The 13,688-nt window shown below is 47.0% G+C and overlaps 1 protein-coding gene across 1 annotated transcript in view; it reads right to left on the bottom strand.

Annotated features, from left to right (window-relative positions):
• Nucleotides 1-3,779: 3,779 nt before the first annotated feature.
• Nucleotides 3,780-13,688, bottom strand: part of RASSF2 (Ras association domain family member 2) — a 45,445-nt gene continuing 35,536 nt past the window's right edge. The window contains exons 6-11 of the mRNA XM_065892405.1: nucleotides 10,437-10,597; nucleotides 9,084-9,185; nucleotides 7,557-7,608; nucleotides 6,950-7,071; nucleotides 5,643-5,740; nucleotides 3,780-4,251 (exon numbers count right to left, since the gene is read on the bottom strand). Coding sequence (XP_065748477.1) covers nucleotides 4,182-4,251; nucleotides 5,643-5,740; nucleotides 6,950-7,071; nucleotides 7,557-7,608; nucleotides 9,084-9,185; nucleotides 10,437-10,597 — 605 coding nt within the window. The 3' untranslated portion in view covers nucleotides 3,780-4,181. The remainder of the gene's footprint in view (nucleotides 4,252-5,642; nucleotides 5,741-6,949; nucleotides 7,072-7,556; nucleotides 7,609-9,083; nucleotides 9,186-10,436; nucleotides 10,598-13,688) is intronic.

Here is a 13,688-nt window from a genome sequence, read left to right as displayed (position 1 = left end):
TAGAAAAAGGTTCAGTGAATTGGCCCCAACAAGCCAAGTGTAGAGTTAGGACAAAAATCCAGCCTCACTGAATAGCTGTCCCCAGCTGTTTCTACAATTCTTGGCTCCACCAGGGTCTGAACTCAAGATTCATAGGGAATATTCTCATTTCACTTCCTTTTTGGAACATTAGAACCACGTCAGAGTGCCAGTCAAACCATAAACTCTGAAAAGAAAATCAAAGCGTCTCCTGGATGCACCTTCACTTTCCCATCCCCAACCCTCCTGTAATGCAGCGGACACGCACACACCTGTCCACCGGGGACTTCTCTTTGAAAGTGCTTTATTCAACAAGATCTAAGTCAGGTGCTTTAAAACATATCAAAATGTTACAGAAATTCACAGCTCCCTACTGAGGACTTGCCAAGTTACATTAAGATACCTAAACACATCAGTTTATAACTTCAGAACCAAACATTGAACGAGGTCATGTACCATTGCTCGAAAAGCAAGTTATGATTAAGAAGAAAGATACTTCACAAAGCTAAATCAAGTGAGGAAACCCTTAAGAAACACTAGCAGTAACACACCAGGAACCATCAGCCTGGGAAACAGGTCTGCGATTGCCGGGGAGACTCCACAGGAAAACTGAGGCTCTCCTTTCACAGCTTGTCCATGTCTGGTGCCTGGCTATAACACAGGGGGCGCTGTGACCTCCCATGACAGGGTAAACACTGTCAATTCCCTCTGAAAGAAGGGGTGCCACATTTGTCTTTATTTTTACCTCTCTAGGAGATCATTCTTCATCTCATCTGCCTCCAACAAGACTTTGTGTAAAACAATTTTCAGAGGCTTGACTCGAGAATCTGTACTGCTGCAACAGGTGTTCAAGGAGATCTCTGCCTCCTACCTTGGCCCTCACATCATGGTTTTGTCACTATGAGGCACTGGAATTCCTTTGTTCATATAGGAATTTCTCTTGGAGATGTATCTATGGCATCATGTTCTCTGTGCTACAGAGCTTTGAAATAGTTCTATTTTTTAAAGTGAGCTTCTCTTTCCTTAAGAGAGCTTCCTGCTTTTCTCTGGTCCATTTCTCCTTCCAACCTCCTAACACTGAAATAACAGCCCAACTCCAAAGAAAAGAATTCTTGCCAAGACATGTTTGCATCGGAGAACAGAGTTTGTTTCTTGAGTGTTTTTGTTTGTTTTGGTCTTTATATCCTAAAGTCTTATCTACAGAGATAAAATGTCTTTATTGGGAGGTCCCTAGGAGAGAGTATTGTTTTCTTTCTGGTAGAGAGGAGGGAAGGGTGAAAATATTTCTCCTTGAAGTCTCAGACCAAAACCTCAACCTCAGGGCTCAGCATTTGTCACAGGGGTAGGTGGCTAATCTGAGATCCTCCCACCTCAACCTCAACTCACAAAGTCCACAAGTCTGGAGACCAGTGTACACATTCCTCACCAGTTTGCACAGGCAAACCTATTGTTTGTGCTTTTCAATCCCTCCCCAAGGTAACCACTCCCCCCCACCACAAAATTTAACTCCTCACCTTCCCACTAATGTGATGACTAAGAATGTGACCTTGTGCTTAATTCCATCATCACCAGGGGGACCGGATCCCCTTCCCAACGATAAACTCAGGTTTTTCCTTCATTTGATCACCTTGTAACATAAGCCCCTGGAAAAAGACTCAGATGTGGCTATGCTGCTTTTCACAAGTGAGGAAAAACCCTGTAAATTGGCCTTTTTGTTCTTCGCACGATTTCAGGTTCATTGCACACAATTACATAAATCCACACAAATCAGTCCAGGAGTTCAAAGCTGCAAGGCCATGTGATACCAGTGAGAAAATCCAGCTCCACATCACAGCAGAGGGTCTCTATTTCAGTTGCTGCTATTTCAAAGAACCTTTCCAAAATTCCTGACTGGGTCATTAGTACATGAGAAATGATTTCTAAACAGGGTGAGCCAAAATGGAAAAGTGCAGCCTGCATTAAGTGGAATGTATCATGTAAGATGCGATTTCCCCTCAATTCCATCCCAACCCCCCATCTTTAAAAAGCCAAGTCTACCTCAGTATCACTTTCTGAGAAAGTGATCTGGCAAATCTGACATTTTGCAACACTCCCATATTTACCACTATCATATTGCTAGTGCAAATTAAAGATAACTTTGATAAACCAAAAATGGCTGTCCAATAAAAGTTAGCCATTAGTAATTTGCTTTGTGGAAAATTTTTTCCCTAGCCACTCAAGGAAGATTACTGGGGCCAACAAAGGCTTTGAACATTCAAAATAAAAATAACCGGAAGAAAAGTTTTCTAAGTCATTTCTCAAATGCAAAACTCAGGAAGTATGTTTGCATTCACAAAACTGCTCTTTCCCATCTGTAACAAAGGAAGCCTCTCCCCGGGCCCCCATTTTTTTCTGTGCATTTTGCAGAAGCCCACTGAGGTGTATGATTGAGGCTAAGGCCCTCCAGATTTCCAGTCCATCCCCCACAGGGCTGGTGGCACTCCCCACAGAGAAGGTAAGCTTGCTAAGAGACCCTCAGCAAAATGCCAGGTAGCAGCATGCCATCCTTTTGAAAGTTAACAGTGAGACTACATGGAAGCCACAGGGGCAGGTAGGGGGCAAGGGTGCCTGGGCAGGAACAGCTCTGCTGCAAAGGTCCACTGTCCTTGCAGGCACGGATCAGTGGCTCTTCTTTCCTCAACTGCCCAGCTCTCCAAACCTTCTTTGGAGAAGAGGTGGAGAACAGATGGGGAGCTTCCCTACCATAACAAGGCTCAGTGTTAGGAGCTTCTGGCCTTGCTTGGTTGACCTCCACAGCCAGGCACCTGCTCCAAGCATCTATCTGTCGCTCTTCAAACAGTATCCGTTGTACTGGAGCTGAGCTACTTGGCGATCTTACCAATGGGGGCCCAGAAGGACAGACTCTTCCTGCCCTTCCCCCTCCACTGGAATCTCTCTAAAGATCACCCAGGTGGCTGCTCAGAGAAGCTGAGAGAGAAGCTCCATCCTATCTACACACTCTCACGGGGCAGCCCAAGAAGTATCCCTTAACCCCACACTTGGTCAGTAGCAGGACAAGTCTTCATTCTTAGAGTCCATCTCCACACACAACGTGAGGGCAACTTGCAAAAATCCAGTGGTTGTAAAGTATTAAGCCTTGACTTTGCAAACGCAGGGCCTCAGCTCCAAGTGCAAGAAGACCACTGGATATGAAAATGGGCTGGGTTTACAGGCACCTGTCATTCTGCAAGGAGCCTCCACATTTCTCTAATGAGGGAAACTTCCCAGCCATACAAGACCAGGCGCCATGTACAAACCAGTGAGGCCTGTTTCATAAGATACTTCTTTCAACTCAGGGAGGCCCCAAAGAGTTGGGGTCATCAGCTTGGCATGCTGAGACAAACATCAGGCTCCCCTATCTCCTAGAGGTAGCCAGGGAGGTGGGGGCGGAGGCAGAATCCATTCTTTACTGGCATCCACATAGACCATCACATATGTCCTTGTTATTTAAAACAATTGAATTTTCCAGTGTAAAAACCTGTGGGCTTATTGCATCTACCCCACTGATGGTTTATCTTTTTCTTTCCATCAGAACTGCCCCAAGGGCATGGTTTGTTAATTAATTTGTTAACTGCCAAGGATCTCACACTTGCAGATCCTTCCTAGGGATACAGGGAGAGTATCTATTAACATAAAAATACCCCAAATGGTGAGTTTGCTGGGCCCATTTCCCCTTCTAAACACAAGCAGACATGTATGGCTGCTCCCTGGCACTTGAGGGGAGAAATCTTTTCTTCAACCTAAAACCCCTCAGATCGGTGACTCCTCTGATTTTCCTGCCCACAAGCAGAACATCTGCCAGCCTCATAGCACCTGTGCTGGCTGCTTGGAATTGAATTGCATGTGAATATATCATGTAGGCATGTGGATGTGTACCATGTGCACACACACGTGCACACACACATTTTGGGTTCTTCTTATAATAAAAATGGAAAGTCCTCATGAGTAAAGGAAAGGAGCAGGGAAAAAAAGGTCAGGGAGTTAGTTGTCTGCTGGCTTCTCCATGGTGGTTTGGGAGCTGGAAAGGTTTGCATTTAAACGTTTCCATGGAAGGCGCCCAGCTTCCTGTGAGTCTTCTCAGGTCAACAATGCCCTCCACGGCATCTGGATCCCCTCCCTGTGGCTCAGATTGTTGCTGGGGTCTCGGCTATCTCCTCCAGCCTCTGCCGAATCATTAGCCGGAGCACGGTGTACCTGGGGACAGAACAGCTTCGGTGGAGAGCAGAAAGCAACACACTCCTTCTCATGACCCTCCCCCATCACTTGGGTCACAGTGTGGGCCAAGTGTCCCAACCCTTTGCTTCTCTCACTGGCCCACTCTTGAACTACTTCGTTACTTGTGTTCATTTCCACAACAGGATGAAAGGGACTGAAGAGGCTCACTCCAAGCTAATTATTTTATTATGATTAAAAAGTCTGGAGAAGAAGAATGAGAAAGTGAAATAACAAGAACAGTAATAGGGATTCCCTTTGTTGAGTGCTTACTATGCTCAAGGCACTATGCATAGAGTATCATATAATCCTCACCTAGGCTGGACCATATGAAATTGCCATTACTTTTACCATTTTGGGGGAGCCTACAAAAATGACAACTTCATATGGTTCAATCTAATATCAGTATCTGCATTTTGCCAAAGACACTATAGCAACTACCAGGCATGGAGGTCCATGGCTTAGTGGTGAGTATGGTTTTTTCATCCCTTCCCTGAATTATGGTAATTCAGATACTGGAGTGGGCACTGTTATGCAGGGCTAACGTGGTTTTGCACTGCACAGCAAAACTATTTTTAAAGTTTGGCACACAGTAAGTGTTCAATAAATGTTAACTGCTATCATATTATTATCATCAACACAGAAAATGTAGCATTGACTTTAGCGGCAAAAAAATCAATTTTTCTGCCAATATCTATGAAACGCAGCTCTACTTTATGACTAAACATGATCAAAAAATAACAAAATCCTCCCCAGAACAAAGTTTTAGTACTGGACTTTTCAACCCAAATGCAATTTCCAGAAGAGAAATGTTAAAAAGGGAGAAAGGATGTGAGGAAGGGATTTTAGGGTTACTCTGCTCAAATTTCCACTGCCGAGACAACCTTCCTGAAATCCTTGGAACAATTTTATGTCCCACATCAAAATGAGAAGTTGAGGGCTTCCCTGGTGGCGCAGTGGTTGAGAGTCCGCCTGCCGATGCAGGGGACGCGGGTTCGTGCCCCGGTCCGGGAGGATCCCACGTGCCGCGGAGCGGCTGGGCCAGTGAGCTGTGGCCGCTGAGCCTGCGCGTCCGGAGCCTGTGCTCCGCAACGGGAGAGGCCACAACAGTGAGAGGCCCGCGTACCGCAAAAAAAAAAAAAAAAAAAAAAAAAAAAATGAGAAGTTGAACGAGAAGCAGAACGACCAACACACTGATGTTTCAAGTCCCCACCTGAGATCTGAGATCTGGCATTGTCAATGGGAAGCCCCCTGAACACAGTCCCAGGCCCAGGCGGCAGCTCCTCACAGCCCCTGCAAAGTTCCTGAACAGAGACTCTTCTCACTGAGGCCTCAGGAGAAACCCAACCAGCCACCCCAGGGGTTATGCTTACTTGCGCATCAGCTTCTTTACTTCCCGATCTTCTTCCTCTTGGAGCTTCTGAATGAAGCTTTTAAGGACAGGCATCTCAAACTTTATATACTGAGCCACCTGGGGAGGAGAAAGTAAGTCTGGGGTGCAAGACCCCTCCCAGCACTATTCTAATTTTTTTTGGCATCTCTCTCATATAAGGCACAAAGCCTTGGGAAATCTATTTCTGCACTAATCCGGGATTTCCTTAAAGGCAGGAGCCAAGCCTCATTCTTCTCAAGGCTGGTATAGAGTCTATGATGAAGATCACTTCATTTACATGATAACTTCATCTCATAACTTCTCATTTTTCATCTCATGTATCCAATCCATGAGAGGTGATGTCAAACATAGAAAAGCACTTTCTCTTGTCAGGCATGCAGAGAAGACTGGAACACATAATATTCAATAAAGCTCTCTGCTCTCCCCTAAGAGAAATTAAGGAACCACGGCTCAGAATGATGATTTGTGCCTCAAGGCTCAAACAGGCATCCAAATGTGAACTGCCTCCTGAGAGGCTATAAGCCTGGGTGTGGCTCCCAGGTGAGCTGAAGTTAAGCAGCCACTCTTCCTCCCTCCCCAGAACCCTCACTCTGTTCTACCAACTCTTCTCTGTGGGAGAAGTATGTTTCTCCATGCTGTTAATGGTGGGCTCAGCTATGTGACTTGCTTTGGCCAATGGAAAGGGTGTGTGGATGTGATATACATAAAATCCAGGTGGGGGCTTCAAAGGAGCTTACATGGTTTCTTGCATTTCAGCCATCTGCCATGAGAAGCATACCTAGGTAGCCACTGCCTCTTACCCTCGGTCTCTGAATAAGACATGCAATGTCTACCTGAACTGAACCCACAATCTAAAGCAGAACCGCTGCTACCAGACTACAGAATCCGGAGCAAGAAAGTAAATGTTTACTGTTGTAAGTGACTAAGACTTGGGGAAGTTTGTTGCTACAGCAAAAGCTATAAAGTCACTGCTAACTTCTTGAAGTTGCTTGGAAAAGGTTTGCAGAAACTTTTCAGCCCTCTTAAGTACCCCAGAAAGCCTCAAGAAATTTATTCCTTCTATGAAAATCATTTTGTGCCTGAGCTTTCTTCCAGTTAACTCCCACAGGGCACACCCTCAACCTAGCTTCTGCATTCATTACTGTTTCAAGAAGACCTGGTGTTGAGAAATAGCAACAAAACAGGGCCTGGTCATTGGTCAAAAAGCCAAGCTATACCCCAGCTGTAGTTTACCCAACCAAATCCCCCACCCTCCGGGGACAGACATCTGACTGAAAAGGGACTCACATCATAGGTGACTTCCTCCACCTGGTCCTTCTCCATAAGGAACACTTTGGATACTTGCTCACATGGGCCCTGGAGGATCCGGGCAATCAGGGGGTAATCAGTGTTCTTCAGCTTCTGTTTCTCTGGAACCACACACAGCCAGAAGCAGCCCTGAGTTGCCTGAGGCCTTTCTCACCTTAAGTGGTTGTCAACTCAAGGGCCCAAATGGACCAGGCACCTCAGGAGATGTAGCCATACAAGTCAGGAGACTGATTTGTAAATGAACAATTCAACAGTTCAAAGCAACTGTTACTGCTCCCCTACCCCTCAACAATACTTCCATGCCTCAAGCCCTTTGGAAGATGCTGCATTGGAGAATCTGGTTTTCTCTGTGCTTTGAGAAAATCCAGTTCTTTTTTAAATAGGCAGTTATGTTTTAGGGTTAGTTTACTGACCATATATGGCATTCCCTGGTGGACTCATCCAGCAAGCTCAACAGCCTTGGAGGCAAACAACATTTGGAAGTTTCCAAAACCCAAGCAACAAGCAAATGAGGCAGAGATTTTTTTTTAACTTGCTATTTTGAGTTAATTAAAAGTTTTAAGTATACTGTGTTCTTTATACTTACCACCACTGGTATGGACCACATACAAAGCAAACTCTTCCGCTGAGTTCTCAATCTGAATCAGGAAGGAGCAAAAGATACTTGCTGAAAGCATATATTTACATATCCTAACTGTGGCCATTTCTTCTTCTTGAACACTGCAAAGCTAAATAAATGATAGGCTCTTTTGAGGGGAGGGCTATTTATCTACAGCATTTAAAAGAGGTGAGGAAATGGGGTGGTAACGTTATCAATAATAATAGGTAATAAGAGCTAACATTTATTGCACCATGCCAGGCACAGTTCTAACAAACTCTACATGTTTTAACTCATCTAACATGACAACCCAGTGAGAAATAAAATATTGCTTGCCATATCAGTAAACAAAGGATGTCACAGTCATCAGCAATTGCAGCCACCTCCGATGGTGAGCTGGTGAGCCCTGAGACGACTCAGGAAAGAAACAAAGAATACCTGCCATCTTGCAGCCATCAGACTGCAGCCACTCCCAATGGTGAGCCCTGAGGAAACTCAGGGTGAGAAAACAGGGTACTGGCCCCCAATAGCTAAGGTGTGTATCAAAGGAATGATTTCAGTGAGCCCAGACTCTTGCATCTTTCCATATGTAGGAAAACGCTAAATTCCTTAACTTGAGATATCTGATTTTCTTTAATTAACAATAATCTTTTGACATTCAGACTACCTGCCCTTTGTGACAAAACTCCTATGTATCCTAGCTTCCCCTTCACCTCCTTGGAGCAGTTCTCTCAGGGTTACTTGAGATGCTGCCTTCTGGGTTTGAAGTCCTAAGAATATTTGCTGAATAAAACATAACTCTCAACTTTTAGGTTGTGCAATTTTTTTTCAGTTGATACCAGTAATGGGGTCCTGTTAACCTTATTTTACAGATGGTGAGACAGAAGCACAGGGAGCTTAAGTCACTTGTGCAACTCCTCCAACCAGCAGGTGATAGATAGAGATTCAAACCCAGAGCCTATGCTTTAAACCACTAGGACACACCGGCTTCTGTTAGAAATAAGAATACCTGGTTTCCAAAAGACTTAGAAGGGTATTGTGGAAAACATACAGAGCAACAGGACTTCAAAAACACTCATGCACTATAATTTTCACATCTATTGTAGGCTCATCAAAGTAGGTTCCCCAAATGCACAGAAGTCGATATGTGCACGGAGCCCTGAACCAGTCATCAGGTCCAGGGTCCTTCTCTGGAGGCCCATAAAGCACCTGAGGGCTAGTGCTTCTCAGGTTTCAGTGGCACTAGAATCCCTGTAAGCCTTGTGGAACGGGTTCCCTGGTCTCATCTCCGAGTTTCCACTTCAGTGGGTCTGATCTGGGGGAGAGGGAGGCCTGAGAACCTACTTTTCTAACAAGCTCCCAGGTGATGCTGATGTCGTGGGGTCTAAAGAACCTAAACCCTCTCTGCCCTGTGCCCCCCTTACCACACACTCTCCATAGCCCCCACCTCTACACTTCTGGGGGCCCCAAGGCACACATGCCACTGTCTGAAGCCAGCCAGCAGAGGGAACTTGCCTTAAATTTGTTGAGCAGCAACTTCAGGACCTGTGGAGTGGTCATGGTGCTGTTGATGCGCACATTGGTGATGGAGCCATAGGCCGGCGTGAACACCGACGTCTGTCAATAGAGGGGTCCAGCTCAGAGTGGGTGTACAGACAAGGATGGGGCACTAAAACCCAGGTGTCCTGGCCCTGTTACCTGGGGTAAAGGGACAGGGACAATGGCACTCAACCTGTGCTCCCTGAGAGTCCTCTGTCCCTTACAACGTAGAAGCATTAGGCTTTGATGTCAATAAAGAGCCCTGGGCTTTGCCTAGCTCAGGAGCTCACGCCCACCCCACCGCAGGAGGCTTGAGGGATCTGAGCTTGCCAAACGGCAGCGCTGAGGAGGGAAAGAGGACCAGATAAGGGAGGCACTCCCTCCAAATAAAACATGCACAAAGCCCCTTCTACTACGACTTCAACATGAGGAGGTCTGTGACCACTCTTCCATGATGCACTTGTTTCTGGGGCCAGATTCAAACCAAGCAGCAGGAAGGAAGAAGAGTCAGCTAGCTTGGGGTGGGGTAGGTGATCTGAGCTCTGCAGCTCTGTTTCAGGGCAGCCCTTAACTCACAGAGAAGTCAGGCCACATAGCAGCTGGAGGCACATGGTGCAGAAAGAGAGTAACATGTGGATGGGGGGGTTTCTGATGAGGGCTGTTTGTGGGGTCATCTCGCATCTCACCCACTGAGCCAGGAAGAAAGGGGGCAGGGCACAACCATTAAAAGAATGACACAGCCATTAAGAACAGGATACCACAAAAACTGGTTAGAACCTACTAGGCCCAAGATGGCAGAAGATTTGACTTCCAGTTGACCTTCACCTCATTATACACTCATTGTAATACATTAGCATCTAAATGACACACCCACTGGTGCCATGACAGTTCCGAGGTCGACCATAAAAAGCCAAAAAGTGGGTGGTGGCCCAATTCATGGAAATCCCCACCCCTTCTCCAAGATAGAATACTCCTCCCACTTATTAGCCTATGAAATTACCCAGCCCATAAAAACTAATCACCCCCACAGCCCAGGGCTGCTCTCATATTCCCGAATGGCCCATTGCCTTGGGGCCACCGGACTCACCTGAGACCTAGGACATGACCATCCTCTTGCACCCCATTTTTTCCTACAACACCATCATTTAGGAGGACTCCTGATCAGGAGGCCCTTATCTCTCTCAGAGCCAGCAGAGCCTGCAGCCCACTCACGACCCAAAGACTGAGTGGCTTCCCAGGAGTCTGCAGCCCTGAGGTGGCAGCTGCCCAGGAAGGGGTTTTGCCCCCACTGGAGCTGGCGCTTGCCCCCTGCCACCCTATCGCCTCTACCTTGTGGTTGTAGAAATGGCCGTTGATGGAGAAGCGGTGGCGTCTGATTCGCCGCTGGTCACTGGGTGTCCTCACATTGCCACGACGACGTACCCCAACATCACTGCGTGTGCGCATCAGTTGTGGGGTGTCTTCCTGCAGGGACTTCAGACCCCTGGAGTCTGAGAAGGAAGGGGAAGATGAGCTCTGTCTGCCTGGACCTGGGATGTGGCAGTGTGCACAGAGTACCCTCTTCCGGACCAATGCTACAGCACCTACAGCTTCCTCAAAAATATATATTATAAAAACAGTATTTACTGCTGGGGGAAAAACATGATGCATAATTTACCAAGAAGCAGTACAGTGACAAAGTTCAGAGCACAGACTCCTAGGTTCAAACCCCAGCTCCACCACTGTCATTGTAGGGGAGCAAAACTTGCTACCCGCAAATGTCTCTGGCATGCTGAAAACAATCAAGCCCCAAAAGACTGATAAATGAAATATAGCCTGCTATATCAGTAAACAAAGGATATCACAGTCATCAGAGATTGCAGCCACAGGCGATGGTGAGCTGGTTAGCTCTAAGGGGACTCAGGACGGAAAAGAATACCTGCCATCTAGCAGCCATTACACTGCAGCCACTCCCCACGGTGACCCCTGAGGAAACTAAGGAGGTGAAAACACAGGATACTGGCCCCAGATAGCTGAGGTTCCTATCAAAGTAATGATTTCAATGAGCCCAGACTCTTGCATCTTCCCATACACAGAAAAGAACTAAATTCCTTAACTTGGGATATCTGGTTTTCTTTAATTAACAATAATCTTTTGACATTCAAACTACCTGTCCTTTGTTGCAAAACTCCTATGTATCCTAGCTCCCCCTTTGCCTCCTCAGAGCAGTTCTCTCAGGGTTACTTGAGATCCTACCTTCCAGGCTTGAAGTCCTAAGAATATTCGCCGAATAAAACGTAACTCTAAACTTTTAGGTTGTGAACAATTTTTCAGTCTAACAGACTCAGGAAGAAACTCTGCCTTTTCCCCTAACTGCCTAAAGAATTTAGATAGCGGGCTTATTACTGGACTAGAGTTATCACCAGAGACATCTGCAAAGAATATGGGCTAAATGTGGTGAGCGAAACTCTTAGAGATCAGAGTCCACCCTGTGTCACACTGTCTTTGCAGGCCCAGCAAACATTTGTTTACCAAACGTTTGTTTTCCATCTCCATGTGAATTGCCTTCCTCCCCTGAAGTCCCAAACCACTACCCCCAACATCCTCTTTTGTCTTTAGCTGAAGATGGTAGTTAAGGTGCGGGCATCAGCAATCGGGAAGATGGCGGAAGTGTAAGACACGGAGATCACCTTCCTCCCCACAGATACACCAGAAATACATCTACACGTGGAAAAACTCCTACAGAACACCTACTGAACGCTGGCAGAAGACCTCAGACTTCCCAAAAGGCAAGAAATTCCCCACGTACCTGGGTAGGGCAAAAGAAAAAAGAATAAACAGAGACAAAAGAATAGGGACGGGTCCTGCACCAGCGGGAGGGAGCTGTGAAGGAGGAAAAGTTTCCACACGCTAGGAAGCCCCTTCGCGGGCGGAGACTGCAGGTGGCGGAGGGGGAAACCTTCGGAGCCACGGAGGAGAGCACAGCAACAGGGGTGCAGAAGGCAAAGCGGAGAGATTCCCGTACAGAGGATTGGTGCCGACTGGCACTCACCAGCCCAAGAGGCTTGTCTGCTCACCCGCCGGGGCGGGCGGGGCTGGGAGCTGAGGCTCGGACTTCGGTCGGAGCACAGGGAGAGGACAGGGGTTGGAGGTGTGAACACAGCCTGCAGGGGGTTAGTGCACCATGGATAGCCGGGAGGGAGTCTGGGGAAAAGTCTGGACCTGCCGAAGAGGAAAGAGACTTTTTCTTACCTCTTTGTTTCCTGGTGCGCGAGGAGAGGGGATTAAGAGTGCTGCTTAAAGGAGCTCCAGAGACTGGCACGAGCTGCGGCTAAAAGCGCGGACCCCAGAGACGGGCATAAGACGCTAAGGCTGCTGCTGCCGCCACCAAGAAGCCTGTGTGCGAGCACAGGTCACTCCCCACACCTCCCTTCCGGGAAGCCTGTGCAGCACGCCACTGCCTGGATCCCAGGATCCAGGGACAACTTCCCTGGGAGAACGCACTGTGCACCTCAGGCTGGTGCAACGTCCCGCCAGCCTCTGCCGCCGCAGGCTCGTCCCGCATCTGCACCCCTCCCTCCCCCCGGCCTGAGTGAGACGGAGCCCCCGAAGCAGCTGCTCCTTTAACCCCATCCTGTCTGAGCGAAGAACAGACGCCCTCAAGGGCCTACACGCAGAGGCGGGGCCAAATCCAAAGCTGAACCCCAGGAGCTGTGCGAACAAAGAAGAGAAAGGGAAATCTCTCCCAGCAGCCTCAGAAGCATCAGATTAAAGCTCCACAGTCAACTTGATGTACCCTGCATCTGTGGAATACCTGAATAGACAATGAATCATCCCAAATTGAGGAGGTGGACTTTGAGAGCAAGATTTATTATTTTTTCTCCTTTTCCTCTTTTTGTGAGTGTGTATGTGTATGCTTCTGTGTGAGATTTTGTCTGTATAGCTTTGCTGACACCATTTGTCCTAGGGTTCTATCCGTCCGTTTTTTTTTTGTTTGTTTCTTTGTGTGTTTTTTCTTTAAAAAAACATTTTTTAAATAATTATTTATTTTAATAACTTTATTTTGTTTTATCTTACTTTATTTTATTTTATCCTCTTTCTTGCTTTTCTTCCTCCCTTCCTTCCTTATTTCCTTTCTTCCTTCTTTCCTTCTTTCTTTCTTTCTACTTTTTCTCCCTTTTATTCTGAGCCATGTGGATGAAAGGCTCTTGGTGCTGCAGCCAGGAGTCAGTGCTGTGCCTCTGAGGTGGGAGAGCCAACTTCAGGACACTGGTCGAGACCTCCCAGCTCCACATAATATCAAATGGCGAAAATCTCCCAGAGATCTCCATCTCAACACCAGCACCCAGCTTCACTCAACAACCAGCAAGCTACAGTACTGGACACCCTATGCCAAACAACTAGCAAGACAGAAACATAACCCCACCCATTAGCACAGAGGCTGCCTAAAATCATAATAAGTCCACAGACACCCCAAAACACACCACCAGACGTGGACCTGCCCACCAGAAAGACAAGATCCAGCTTCATCCACCAGAACACAGGCACTAGTCCCCTCCACCAGGAAGCCTACACAACCCACTGAACCAACTTTAGCCACTG

Source organism: Phocoena phocoena, chromosome 15, assembly GCF_963924675.1.
Source record: "Phocoena phocoena chromosome 15, mPhoPho1.1, whole genome shotgun sequence".
Lineage (NCBI taxonomy): Eukaryota > Metazoa > Chordata > Mammalia > Artiodactyla > Phocoenidae > Phocoena > Phocoena phocoena.
This window is presented reverse-complemented; position numbering and strand designations above follow the sequence as displayed.